General features: G+C 35.3%; 1 protein-coding gene across 4 annotated transcripts in view; it reads right to left on the reverse strand.

The window, feature by feature from the left end:
- Positions 1–15,571, reverse strand: part of CSMD3 (CUB and Sushi multiple domains 3) — a 600,129-nt gene that overhangs the window by 167,673 nt on the left and 416,885 nt on the right. For all 4 annotated transcript variants that reach the window (XM_061373410.1, XM_061373409.1, XM_061373412.1 and 1 more), the window contains 3 exons: positions 9,119–9,310; positions 7,677–7,815; positions 6,128–6,315 (listed from right to left, as the gene is read on the reverse strand). In XM_061373410.1, coding sequence (XP_061229394.1) covers positions 6,128–6,315; positions 7,677–7,815; positions 9,119–9,310 — 519 coding nt within the window. The remainder of the gene's footprint in view (positions 1–6,127; positions 6,316–7,676; positions 7,816–9,118; positions 9,311–15,571) is intronic.

Below are 15,571 nucleotides of genomic sequence, written 5' to 3' on the forward strand. Positions count from 1 at the left end.
TGTATTATTATAAAGACTTTTTTCTGTAGTTGCAGTTTTTTAAGTTATTTTCTGTAACAGGAATGAAATAATCATTTCATTAGACAGGTAAGACTTCAGCTACAGCAACATTATACTCTTGGTTGCACATAGTTCGTACAAATTCCTTTTGCCCATAATAAAACTTTGCAGCAAGCTTCAAGAAAATCAGCAGTTACTTTTCTGGTAACATCCACATACTGCTGGATCAATTCAGGCTTCTGAAATACAGGCTGAAAACAGGTAGGGATATGTGCTACCACAATCTCAAGTTCAACAACGAAGTCTCTTTTAGCTAATGTGGTAATGATGCTCAAATCCTCTAGAAAGCTAGTATCCCTGTGAATGGAGAACATCATTGAAAGCCAAGAGAAGCGGGTGCTTTGGCCAGAACTTGGTGACTTACTACTCCATCCATAAGGCTCAAAGAGAACACAGACATAATAAGCTTCTTAGAGACAATGTTACATACATACATAACTATAGCAAATATTCCATAATTATTCTTCAGAGCATGTATTAGAACTAGCAAGCTGTTCTTCCATTATAAGCTAAAAATGAAGGAAGGGAGGAAAGGAACAGCAAAACCCAACCAGAAACATGATTATAGACCAGACCTGAGACCTGGGTGAGGTCTGAGATTTGTATCTGAAAAACACAGCCTGTCAATGAAGCACAGTCTGAGTACTATTGCCATTTAAGATAGGACTAGAGTAGTGTAGTCCAATGTGCTCACCTGGACAACACCGAAATCTTTTAGCATGTCTCACAGTTTACCCAGGGATAAGAATCCACTTTTTACCACCTCGTTTACAAGTTCTGCCTCTTTCTCCTCCTCTTCTCATGATGGCCCTGCTTCAGAGTAGCCTGCCTCATCCACTTCTTCCTCCTTTCTCTTCATAGTCAAGAGTGACCTGACTTTCACATCCAGTATTCCGTTTTGTTTATACGGGCCACTGATACTGGCACAGGTTCATTCTCTGATTCAGCTGCAATGCCTGTCACAGTGGTTGTAGTAACTGCAGTGCCTGTCATTTTCCTGTCAGATCCAAAGACCTTCTCTTCCCCCAGAGGGTACTGAATAGTGTTGAGCAGGTATTGGTAAGCATGGGCCAGGCCCCAGAACATTGCAGTGATTTCTGTCTGGAATTGCCAGGGTGACAGCATATATTTCCAAATATTTTACTAGTTTCTCTGGATTCTGCACTAGTTCAGGGGTGAAGTTCTAAAACACTGGAAATGCCCACTGTCCTAAGTACTTTTCCATACTATCCCACATACCCTGCCCCTCACAACCACCCAGCCTTGGGGCAGATCTCTCAATGGTATTCTTAAATGGTTGTTTATCTCTAAGCAATACCTGTAACACATTCAGGAGACATAACAATAGGAACATGCTAGTTCACACATCCCAGGGATGTCCAAAATTCTCAAAAGGTTTATAAACAACCTGGAGGTGAAAGGGAAGAGGAAGGGACAGGTGAAAGTGGTCCACCTTGTCTCACCCACAGATTGGCTCTCCAAGGAGAAAAGATAAAGAGTGTAATCGCTAATAATTTCTGAAACATGGTTTCAAAAGCATGGAGATGACAGCAGTGCTGAGTACAAATAACAGATTAGTTTCATGAAAAGTAATTTTATCTTATCATAAGCCAGTGCTACACAGTACAGCAAAACGATAACCTTAATCCGGCCCCCAGAGATGATAAACAGAACAAGAGGAAACATGACCAGCAAATAAGTTGTTACATAAGGCAGCTCTGAGAAGCAGCACAGCAACTCTGAGAGAAAAAAAAAAAATAAAAAATCAATATTGTGACCAGTGACTATTAACCTAATATAATGAATGCTTATAACAAATTTGTTTTAACACTATCTGGTCAGATCTGTTGTTATCTATTCAAGCCCCCTGTCAGGTGCCAAAAGGACTGGTTCAACTCAGCAGGCAGATAAACACCACAGAGCTGTTCAATCACTCCCCATCAGTGGAATGGGGGCTAGAATGGGAAAAGAGGTAGAACTCATGGGTTGAAATAAAAAAAAAAGTTTAATAGAACAGAAAAGGAAGGGAAAATAATAATAACAATAGAAAAATATACAAAACAAGTGATGCACAATGCAAGTGCTCACCACCTGCTGACCAGCCCATCCCTGAACAGTGGGCTGCCAACCCCCAGAAAACTCCCTCCATTTTTCTGTTCAGCATGACATTCTATGGTATAGAATACCCCTTTGGTAAGATGGGGTCAGCTGTCCTGCCTGTGTCCCCTCCCAGCTTCTTGTGGCCCAGCCTCCTCACTGGCAGGGCAGCACATGAAGCTGAAAAGTCCTTGATTTAGTGCAAGCACTGCTCAGGAACAACTAAAACATTAGTGTGTTATCAATGTTATTCTCATCATAAATCCAAAATACAGTACAATGCCAGCTATTAGAAGAAAATTAACTCTGTTCCAGATGAAACCTGATTCCTATAAGCCTGATTCTCCAGCCTCATAAGATTCCTCTAAAGAGCAATGTACCTTCCACAGTACTGACAATTCCGTCCAAACTGCTGCTGTCCACAAACTTGTTCTGTCTCATCATACAGTTCATCAATAAAGAGAGCACTGACCATATTATCAATCACAATTAAGACTAGCCAGAAGTTCAAGCTCAGCAATCAAGACAGTTTTCTACCCTCCTTATCATGCACTTATCCAGCCTTCATCTCAGCTCTCAGGATACTGGGGAAAAGCGTGCTAAAGGCCTTTCTAAAGTTGGGGTATTTGATGTCCAGTACTCTCCCCTTGTCCATATAGCCATTTATCTCCTCATAAACAGTGACATGTTGGTTGTGCATGATTCCCCATGGTAACTCCATGGAGACTATTCCCAAAGAGCTACTTGTCCTTGTTTTCAGGAATAGTTTCCAGGTAGATTTGTTCCATAATCTTTCTAGGGACTGAGTTTAAAACTACCAGCCCTGTACTTTACTGGGTCTTCTTTTTATTCAAGGTGCACATATTTATCTTTTCCATTCAACAAGAACCACCCTGACTGCCATGACCTTTCAGACATGACTGAAAGCAGCTTTGCAGTGGCATCAGCCAGCTTCCTCAAGTCTCTTGTGGGCATCTCACATGTTCCAATGGAGATATGCACAACCAGATGGCTTAATTGCTTCCTGACTATTTTTGCCTCCTTTATGGATAATGTTTCACTTCCTCAAATCCTAGTCATAGGTCCAGGAAGGACTGGGAGCAAAACAGACCAGTAAAAAAAATGTAAAAAGTTATTTAGTACCACAACTTTTTCCACTGTCTTTTCCTTGGGTCTTCTGCCCTAGTGGTGAGTAACCATTCCGATAGACTATTTTCCATAGTAATCTAGGAGATCACCTGCCTCAAAAAACTGTCATCAACACCATAAAGAGAACCTTTGGACTGCTTCTGGTAAGCCATGTCATTCTTGAAGTAGCTATCGGAGTGTTAAAAATTCCATGTGAGTATGAGGACTATGCTTCATCCAGATATCTATTTTCTCTTGAACAGCTAGTCTGTTTCTGACACCCACAACGATATCATCTGTACTGGTTTCCTCAACTAACTGAACCATTCTCTGCTCTTGAAAATGGTAATCCTTTACAAAATGGAAGCTCTTATTCAAAGTAGTTTAGGACTTTAAGGTGTACACCTTAAACGTATTCTCTACCATTCCCTGCCTTTTCCTTCCTGTTTATGACTTATCACACCACTAAAAACTTCTCTGTGAAATCTGCTGCTCTGCAGGCTCCCTGCCCAGTCGCACATTATAAACAAACAAACAAAACCAAAACCAAAACACTTGGTTCATAAAAAATTCTGGTAAAAGTTTTCTGCTCAATAATGTAATTAATCTCACACTTACAATATTTTGCTGCTTACAATATACTATCCAAGAAATTAACAACAACAAAAAAAAATTAAGAATCTTTACAACTGCTATTTTGCCAAATAGTAAGTTATATCACTTTCACATATTAAGACATAGACTTGTAGAATCGTTTCGGTTGCAAAAGACCTTGAAGATCATCGAGTCCAATCGCTACCCTGACACAAATCCAGCACTAAAATATGTCTCTAAGCGCTATATCTACACATCTTTTAAATACTTCCAGGGATGGTGACTCAAACACTTCCCTGAGCAGCCTGTTCCAATATTTCACAACCCTACCCATGCAGAAATTTTTTCTAATGTTCAATATAAACCTCCCCTGGTGCAACTTGAGGCCATATCCTCTTGTCCTATCACTTGTTACTTTAGACAAGAGACCGACACCCACCTTTCCACAACCTCCTTTCAGGTAGTTGTAGAGTTATAAAATCTTCCCTGAGCCTCCTTTTCCCAAGATTAAACACCCCCAGTTCCTTTAGCGGCTCCTCATAAGGCTTGTGTTCTAAACCCTTCACCAGTTTCATTTTTCTTCTTTGAACATGCTCCAGCACCTCAGTTCCTTTCTTATCGTGAGAGGTCCAAAACTGAACACAGAATTTGAGGTGCAGCCTCACAGTGTCTTTATGATACTACTAAAGTAAGCTAAGCAAAGCAGTCATATTTAGCAGTTATTCCCAGTAGAAACGGAATAATTCACTGAGGAAGCTGGTCCTCTGTTTATGGGATTTCAAACTGTCCAGATTTCATAATTCTTAACATTTTTTAATGGGAATTGAAATCCTTCCTTTTGTTTATGTCTCATTGTCCTAAGGTAGAGGTTGAAATGAATACTTCAGATATTCTGAGAAAAGCAGGAGATATAACCATATCAGCTGAATAGGGAAAATTAGGATTAGATTGATTCCTTTCTCAAACTTCCCCTCACTTACATATAAACACAATGCATAAACAAATATCTAAATCCTCCCATTGTTCGTATTTCCAGAACCTTTACAAATGTGATGAAAATTTACATAATTTCCTTGTCATCGTTACTCAGACAAGCACAGAAAGAAAAGACATCTTAGGGGCACACATAGGCAAGCAGTTATATTATACTGTATTTCGCCTTGATTCTGGTGTGCAGTGCTTCACTTCTCTGTTTAAACCTAGATCAAGAATAATAAGAGATTGCATCCTTAATGTGCATCCTTCATTCTTGGTTTGGTGAATGGGAAAAACATTTAATTCCATTAGACAAGACTGTATTCAACAGCACAGCAGAAAAAGTTTTGACCCTTTGAAAAATCAATATACTTTCTTGTTCTTCAGAAGTTCTGTGTTCCTGAACTGCTTTCTATAACATTCTATTTGCATTTATCATTCTTCAACCTAATTGAGAAGGAAGAAGAAATATTTTTAAGTGATGTGGAACAGTCTTCCGCTCACCATACATCTGGGCTCACTATCAACATGTTGGACACCTACTTTTAACTGCTTAAGACTAGCTTAACTGTGGAGACATCCTTTACATCTGTTGATTCCAATACTTTAGGAAAGTAAAAGAGGACTTTGTGGGTTTGCCAAAGCAATAAATGCATCAGTCTTTCCCTTGTAAATCTTTCCATTTATTAATTGCTATTAGAATAAATGGAAAAGAAAATAAATCTGCAGAGGTTAGCACGCACTGCCCCTATACCAACAGCATCTATATTTTCTCTCTGGTTGTCTTTACAGATTATTGGGTAGTTTCATATTTGTTTAATATCAATTATTTGTTTCTTGAGCCACAGAGAGGCAGTTATGAAAGCTCCTATTGATTCTGAATTTTACAGGCCTGTATTTTCTTTCTTTTACTGTGTTACGACCTCATATCTCTCTCGGACATGCAGACAGCTGTACCATGGCCTATCATACAAATATCTAGCCAAATATTTTTTCATTTTCAGTATTTGTCTCCTAGATCCTAGCACATTGTTTCATCTTACAGGATCCTAAACGTATGCCAACATGCCCTACTATGTGAAGAAAAAATAGAAATAAATTATATTCTGAAAAACGCGTTTATGTGCTGCTAGGTTTTGTTACTGAAGATATTATTTTGGATATCTGTCAGCTATTGTCTAATTTCATAAGCAGAAAATGATGAGAAATTCAAACAGATTAAAATTTAAATGCGTACACTGAACATTTTTAATAGAAAACTCTTTTTATTTACCTTTGTACTCCAGATGGAATCCAGTAAAACTAACAGATCCATCACTCCGAAAAGCCAGGTGCATGGTATTTGAACTGCTTTCTATCCTCTCTGGCAGCTTGCTATCTTGAAAGCTCCCAATAAGAGGGCTGTTACTGTCTGGCCCATCATAGATATAAAGAAAATCATAATTTGGTTCTATACTGAAACTGTAGAACAAAGAAGAGAATTGTTAGATAAAATATGCTTTGCTAAATATTTTCACTCTTATTAGCTTAAATAAAAGTTTGCTATCACTGTTTTAATAGAACACAAAAGAAATCCTCCACTGTCAAAATTGTGGTTTGCATAAGTGTTTGATTAGAAAAAAACAGAAATACTGTATTTATTGATTCTCTGCTTAGAAAAACCATTTTACTGCTGGCCGGAAAAAAAAAGAAAAAGAAAAACAAAAAAGGAAACATTTTAAATAGAAAAAAAATAATAGCAATATTTCTAAACCTTCAGAGAAATAAACAACATAGATTTACTGCAACCCATGGCAGAAATGCTCTATGATACAATGCAGTCTGCTGCAGAGTGCACACAGCTTCCAGTCAGACTGAACACTTTCACACACCCAGGAAATGATTTTCCAGTAACCTTAAAAGCAAGACGCATTCTGCTTACAATCAGTTTAAATGAAAAGGAGTAGTATTGAAAGCTCATCTTTTGTTTTGAAGTTCATTTTAGTTAATTTTTAAATTCTAATTAATTATGTAACTATAGACAAACTAATTAACTTATTTTTAACTTACATTTGATTAAGGACAGAGAGCTAACGAATTTACTTATGATTATCTCTATACAAAAGCAGTTTAAAAAAAAAATATTCTTTGTAAAATAATGAAAAATCCAACCATTATTTTGTCTATACTTCATACTAGTTCCTGATTAAAACTAATGCAGGCATTAAAGACCTTGTCAGCTCCTTCAGGGAAAGTATAATTTTGGATTATTTCAAAAATATGTTCTCACAAAAGATATGCAAAAGTCACTCAAATGTCAGCAGCTTCAACTTTTTAAGCGCCATAGTCTATATTGAGTTTAAAAGTGTTAGATGTGTAATTCCCATTCAAAAGCACGTTTAATAGTATTCAGTGGAGTATCCAAATATTTTTTTATACAGTAAGGGTTTTTTTCCTCATTCTGCAACAGTTTGCATGTCATAAGTGAGTCAAGTCTCAGCAAGTGTGCAATCTGATGTGACCAAGACTAAGCCTGTCAGCTTCTGTCAAGACTCATAGTGATTGTCTAGGTTTGAAGAACAACTTGGTTATATTTGGGACCTAGGAACTGTTTGCAAACTATACTATACTATGAAAATATTTTCATTCTAAGATGGAAGATATACCTAAATGTAGAATGTAAAGAACAGAATGCTATTAAATATTTTAGGTTTATGATATGTCTTTCAGTGCTGCACAGTAAAAAATTGCTTAGATTTCAGCATTCTACAATCACCAATAAAGTAGTTAAATTGAACAACTCCTTGTAATAAAGTTATAAACATTAGCAAGTAGCAATTTACCTGATAAATGCTAATGATATAACATAATCATTATTAACAGTAATAGTCCAGTCACAATCTCTGCTGTGAGGATAAGGATGAGGGAAGTTTGGTGAAAGTATAAAACCTGATGAGCCAGTCAAGTTTCCTCCACAGGGAGCTGTGAATAAAATAAATTAGAATTGAAGAGAGAAGGTGAAAAGAAAAAGAAGCAAGTACCAGCAATCTGTTCACTGACATTTAATGTCCTCCAAAAGTTAAACAAGAAACAAGTTAAGTATTTACAAAACTTTAATAGAAAAAAATGTATTCACACTTCTCCTTAGACAAATAATAATACTCCTAAGTGAAAAACTTGTTTTTTGAACTCTGTGTCCTTTTATTTGCTTGTATAACATTATGTCAAGTCTTTCCTGAAAATACCATGAACTTGAAAAATGCTCTAGCTGCAGACATAAAAAAGCTTAACTGGATAAGCTTTCCACTATCTTATTCTTCTTCAAGGCATTCTAAAATGGGTTATGAAATTTGATCTACTTAGACTGATAATGCAAGTATCTGCATTTTCACCAGACAGCATTGATTGGTAGTTAAGATCAAGACTGATACAATATAAATAAAAATTCGACAGAAACATTCTAATAATTGCAGCTTTCAACCTCAGAGATACTTTTTAAGCACACACACAGAATTTAACAAATGTGTTTCTCTGCGTGATTTTGAGGTTGATAAATGTTGTGTGTTTGTGGTCCAGAAACGAAAATACTTAATGAAACCAGCAAAATTACCATTATCCACAGGAAGTCTTGTACTTCAGCATCCTTTGATTAAGAGTTCATATAAAAAGAGAATAAACGTGTTTTCTAAAGAGGTTTTTTGAAAGAACTTAAATTTTATTAAAAAGATTCTAGATAAGGTTCATAGATACTTATTTTCACAATCGAAGCCTATAAAGTGATAATCTGCAGTACCAGGGAATGTAATTAATCAATTACATTGATTAATTCAGGTCTTCTGTAACAGAGATTCTGTAAACTCAAAAGTTACCTTAATCACTTAAAGAATTAAAGAATCATTTAAGTTGAAAAAGACCTTTAAGATCATCAGGTCCAACTGCTAACCTTACACTGCCAAGTCCACCATTAAACCATGTCGCTTAAGTGTCACATCTAGACCAGACTACCCAGGATAGTAGTCACTGACACTGACTTTTTTGCTTTCTCTGTCACAGATCATCAAATTATAAATGATATGGCCTTGAAAGGGACAGGATAAGAACCATTATAGCAACAGTTACAGAGTAAAGATTTTGCTAATGTTCATCAGAGCTTCATGCAGAATAATTCATCAGATGTGCAACACTCCTGTTCATTTGTTCTTCAAAGAAAGTTCCTAGAGCAGTGTGATTCATAACACCAGAATTTCAAAATTTAGATAAGCATTATTTAATTTTTTCTGCATACCTATACAGACCGGTGGATTGGGCTGCCAGAAGTACCGATTTTCTACCTGAATGCAGGTTATTCTCTCATCTCCTTGCAGTTCATAGCCAGGGTCACACTGAAAAATGACAGTGTCTCCAGGTTCTCTCCCATCCCCATTTCTAGTTCCATTCATGGGGACACCAGGATCACGGCAGGCAGTAGCTACAGAACCTAGCAGAGAAATGAAAAAAAAAATATATATTTTTCAAAGTCATCTTTTCAATACATTTTTGCTCCATTACGTTTTTCCTACTCAATTCTAAAATTTTGAGAAATCATCCAACAATCTGCTGCTCTTACACTATTAATTTATACTATTTATACCATTAATTTTTGCCACCTGCTTTAATTATTGGAAGTATTCATTTAATCCTTTTTTTAGAGTAAAGTCAGTAGAGCACTGCAATATGTAAAAACAAGAGTAGATTTCCTAGTACCCTAGACACTCAGCATTTCCACCTTAGAGGAATTTTTGATAGGAATAATGGAAAGAATGGATTATACCCTTGCACAATACGTTTACCATGCTAGCCTTTTGTAATAATATTAAAGAAATCACCTGCACACAAAAAAAAAATACATATGGGCTTAGCCTGACAGAAAAAACAGCTACATGTAATGCATAAGTGCAGATTATTACTAAGACCCTACACACAGTCACAATGACTATGAAAGAAGAATGAGAGAACTACAGATGTTTTCCCCAGATTTAACATAATATGATGAACATACTCTTTAATATATTATGTGCCAAAATATGTACGCTTATGTGGAAAGTAAACACATTAATATTTAAGTAAATATATTTTCCTAGTTACATTATAAAACAACAACATGCTATATATATTACAAATAAATAACAAATGTCAGAGTTGCCTGTTGAACTAGTCCCACTGAGTTCAGCAACCTGTGTAACAAACATGAAGTGGCTGTACTAAGATTTAATTCAGCTGTCCTCTTTCTGGGGACCTATACCAGCGGGTAGCAATGTAACCTGAAACACTCACAATGGCTTTGAAAAACAAATCTCGATTGAAATAAGTTATTTTCCTAGAAAAAAAATAATCTTGCTTTCCAATACATACTTAATTAAAAAAATAAAATAAAATAATTAGGTCTATGAACTTATGAGGCTTTTTATGGGGCTGTTTTTCAACACAAGAGGTCCTGAGTAAGGGGGAAAACAAACATACAAGCAAAAAAGCCACAGACTATGACAAGAAGTTAGGGAAATTTTTCCTCCTTATTCCTCAAAGATTAAATAAATCTTTCTTTAAAATATTAACTACTGCATGATAAATGAAAGATAATATTTCTTTTAATATAAGTATTGAAGATCTTAAATTTTCTGCTTTAGAAACAAGGATCGCAGTCCTGTTTATATCGTTAAATAAGTTGTTAGTTTTTAATTTAGAAACAAAAATATTATTAAAATATGGAATTACTAAATTTCACTGCACTATACTAGCAGATCTTGCAAATGCTGCAAGCAAAAGTATCAGATACTGGAGCTAGACCACACAGGAATGAAATTTCAGCAACTGTGAAAATATTAAATGCGCAAACAACATTTACAGATTAAAAGTCTGCTTTAAGAATAATTTTGGCATTGTAGCACTAGAATGCAAAAGGCAGGTTCTCTGTGCCTACAGCAGAAGTAGTTACATCCCTAATAGGTTTGTGGTTTAGGCTTGTAAGTACTCAATCGCTGAAAGTCTAATGCACATTTCTTCAGAGATTGTTTGGCTATTTGGAAGTCTCTGTGTACTGGACAAGTCAAAGATAGTTAAGCTTTTTACACATCTCTAAATTTTTAATTTCTATCTAGATAAAAATCTCCAATATTTTGTTGCTGTTTTTGAGAGAAATCACTCCGATCAATTATGTTTATTGCACCTCCATTTCGAAATATACACATACCTCAACAGAACATTTCAACAAATGTAACTTAACAGAGTTAGGTACAAAATTTCAGCTGTCATTTTAATTTGATTGCCATTTTAAATGGCAATAGAGGCTTATATGCATAAATAATGGTAGAAGTTTGTTTGTTTCTCTTAGCTGTTCCCATATTTTGTTGTGGAAATAGGTAAGCATTGTAGAATTCCTAAAAAAAAAAAAAAAAAAAAAAAGACACTTTCTAATCTTCTTTTTTTTCCTCCTAGACAGGTATGTATTAGAAGGTATCCAAACAGATTTCCAACCTTACAGTGAGATTAAAGCATAAATTATTCCTTTACAGTACTTCTGGAAACTGCACGTGTTTCTTTGTAAGCATGTGTCTAAATTCAACTTGCTTAACCAGGAGTGGAATTAATTTATATGAATTTTGGCCATGTGAAAGTTAGTTGTCTTATTAATAGGCCTGTTTCCCAGATTCCCTCTACAGTCAATATCACAAGGGAGAAACACCTGTTTTTATCTTAGACACTTAATATTCTCATGTGATGGATAAGGAGGAAACATCACCCTGATACATCAATCTTTTACTATTGAGAGAAAAATATGCACAAGTAATTCATATTAGACACATAACCTCTATCTTAAGAATAAATTTGTTATAAACAATTTGGTTTTACTTGATGTCATATATTTGCCTCAAAAAAAGGAGATGGTTTTTTTTTCTTTTTTTAATAAATCAAATTGTCAGAATACGAATCCTCAAATAAAAAATACCTTGGGGGAGCAAGGTTAAAAATAATGACAAAAGAAGGAAATTCTCAGTACTGTAGATAGAACCAACACATTTCTTGAGAGATAACATATATTAACCATATATTCAATGGGATTTATAATCACAGCTTTCCTGTAGTGCCTGCTGTACTCTAGTTTTTTTCTCATTTGCCTGACTCTAGTCCATCATCACTACTGTTAAAAAAAACTATAAAACTATGTTTATTTGTTTGATTTCAAAGATCTCTATTACAACTGTCTTGATAGGATATGTTCTGTATTGCATTCTCAACTCTGTTTACCTCTTTATTCTGTTTATTTTTTAATATTCATTTTCATTATCTACCTTCAACCTACTTTTTGTCTCCTTTTGAAGTTTCTATACTGTGTTACTTATGAAGTGTCTATTCCAGTACAAGAACTGTGGGGTTTGGTTTTTTTTTTTCTTCACTGCCTTTATCATTCACCATCAAACTTTGTGGAATAAACAAAAAGTTTGGGAATTATAAAAATCCATTATAACTTTGCTATCATACCTGCAATGCACTCTTGAGAGTGTTAGCAGAGTAAATGGAGCAGACTATCACAATTCCCCTTAAATTCATGTATAGGATCTGAAGATGTGACATATTAAAACTGATAGGTAAAGTAAGAAAAAATACATCAGGTTTTATTCTATTATAATCATTGTAAACTCAGAGTTTAGAAAAGACTTAAGGTCACATTGTCTTGAATATAGTGAGGTGTAACTTGTAATCAATTAAATTGCTATAAACTACATTTTAGGTGGGAAAAAGACAAACTCAAAAAAAGTGTCTGTTACCTATTACACGCAGCATGACAGGTAAAAGAATGACTGTGTGCAGCATAAACTTGCGTTTGATCTTCTGAGAGAGATTTTTTTCCTAGTAAAGATAAGGAAATGCAGAAACCTATTTTGTTGTTTCTGTAGGCAGTGCCAGTTTGGAAGAATTACATCGCAATCAAAGATTTGTACTAGATTAAGAATTCCAAGAGACAGTGCTTAGTGACCAAGACCTCTAACTTCAGGACGGGGATGAACTGTTCAACAGGTGAGAGATTATTAGACAGATGAGACACACAAAGATTGCATGACTTTCTGCATGGTCAAAGTGACAGAAGGTTTTCCAACATTAACATTTCGCACTTCAGAGCTCAGCGTGTTTGTGAAATAAAACTCCAGATTGTGTTTTGTTTTACACTGGGGTATGGGTTTGGAGCACATGAAGTGATTCTTTTTGGATGAAACTAAACTGAAAGATAGATACACTTCTGAATTACACTGGAACAACTCTGAACTAAGAATATCTCTGAATGTGAACAGTATTGCCAGCACTGTTTCAATACCAGCTGTTTCAATCTATATGTCAGCTTCTCTTAGTCTATGTTACTTGCTAATACAGAAATAGCCAAAGAACCCACAAGCCAGACTTCATACAGATTCCATACAAGGTATTTTCAAATGTAGACTTCGAAGATGAGACCACTGATTGTCCACAGAACCTGTGCCAATAAAGAGGCACAAGTAATATTTACTCTGAAGAGTTATTTATTTTACCTTGTTTCTGCTATGTAACTTAAAAGAATTGGGGCAGAATCTTGTTTTGGAGTTTCATAGCAGCCAAGCCATGTAAAACAAAAAAAACCACTCCCTAATCTTGTTTGTATTTTTCCTAAAAGCACCCATATAAACAGATTTATATGTTCTGAGCAGTTGAGAGGAGGGAGCATCTTAAATTATCACCTGACTAGCTGTACATGACTGTCAAAATGCTCCTGAAGAGCTGCAGAAGCCATTAAACCAGCATTCTGTCACATCCAGAAAAAACTTAAACACAGATCTGTCTACAAATGTCCTTGATGTGGGGTATAAAAACATTTTGTTATAGTTTTAATAGTAAGGCACTGAAATACACTTAAACAATAAATCAGATAATTAAATTATTGTAAATTGATCATTCTTGCCTCAAAAATAGGAAGTTATTGCAGGGTCTAAAGGTTTCTGGTAGTTCATAAGTCCAGGCAATTTGATACATGACTGTAATGATCTAAGATGACAGCTCCATTTTCATGCAAGAAAGATACTTTGAAACATGGTAGTAGGAATGTGATAAGGCAGTAATAGACTCCTTTGATGATGGGATCAATATAATAAAAGTCCTCAGATTTCTTGCTGTTAACAGTGATTTCTAAACTTAGATTTCTAATCCATGCCAAATCTAGTACCAGTAAAGAGTCTGTATCCCAATCCTGAGATAAAATTACTTGTTTATTTTCATTAATTTGTGCATGTCTTCTTGACAGAAAAGAAAGAGGAATTTTATTTATTTGTGAATTAGGGGAAAAATAAACAAACAAACAAACAAAACAAACAAAAAATCCAGACATTTTTTCTTCTTTCCTGTTTGATTTTTTTATTTTTTTTTTCCTCCAGAGCATGAACTCAGGGCAAATCATTCAAATTTCAAGTACTTCATAACACACAGCGGAAAAAAAAAAAAATTATTCTTATTTAAACTGATACATTTTTCTTAACTCTACTCACTTTAAATAAATGCTTTCTGTAACTCCACACTCACATCAGCCTGACCCACTCCAGACAGACTGGACCTTCAAAATTCAAGCTGTCCCAGACCCCATGTAATACCTTTACACACACGGACACTACAGTTTCTCTGAATTTCTAATATTGTTTGAGAATCAGGTCAGCTTGGTATTTGCTATCTCAAATCCAACCTTCTATACAACTTCTCCTGGGAAAGAAAGAATAAAATGGCCACAGTGTTTTTATTCAGTCTTCTACCAACAGAAACATTGATGATTTTTAATTTTTTTGTTTGTTTGTTTATTTTTAACTTTGCTTCTGCTGTAAATCTAACAGAGATTTAGGAGCACAGCCATTATAATTCTTAGGTAAATTCTAACCATAAACTCAGTCTGTTGATTTTGCATGATTTCATAGTCTACCTAAGTTTTTCAGGTATTGTTTGAAGATTAAAATGGGAAAATATTAAGAATTAATCACAGAATTAGGATTTCATAAGGGACAAAGAAACCCTTCAACAAAAGAGTTTAATTAAGATTTTGCGCAATTACAGTTGTCTAGGTAAGTTCTCTGTTTACCTAAACTTTTACCCACATCATTTTAGTTACTTAACCTTGGATTTCATTCCTCTTAGGTTCTGCAATAGTAAATAGGTTAGGAGGTGTAAGATAGGTGATGTTTATTTTAACGGGAAGCAAACAGAAAGCCCCAACAAAAATCCCAAACAAACAAACAAAAAAACCCCCACAAAAACCAGTAAACTGGAGCAGACCACAGTTCCAGTCTCTCCTGTCTAATCTGAAGCAAAAGACAGAACACATATGGATGTGGTTTCTCTTGTAGAACTTCCTAACCAGTTAAAGAGTCAATAGCTCTAAGAATGTAATGCATAGGCTTAGCTTCAGTTTTGATTTCAAACAATCCTTAGATATTCTAAATGAAATAAAAGCTTTGAAAGAAAATAGCAAAATCATCAGTTTGTTTCAGTTTCAGATGTTCCAAGACAAGACAACAAATTAAGTTCTTGATTGAACCTCCATAAGAAGAGAAGGTCCCTGTTGAATATTTAGAGCTGGGACAGCAGACTGACTTACTTCTCTTCTTCTTGTATGGACTATGACGGATGATGGAGGAATTGATGCTGTGGATTGCCAATAGCATCTTCCGGGTCACACACTCCAAACCACCTCAGA

The sequence above is a fragment of the Neopsephotus bourkii genome, unplaced genomic scaffold (genome assembly GCF_033783945.1).
Source record: "Neopsephotus bourkii isolate Nb327-2 ecotype Australia unplaced genomic scaffold, CSIRO-AGI_Nbou_v1 NB_1630, whole genome shotgun sequence".
NCBI lineage: Eukaryota > Metazoa > Chordata > Aves > Psittaciformes > Psittacidae > Neopsephotus > Neopsephotus bourkii.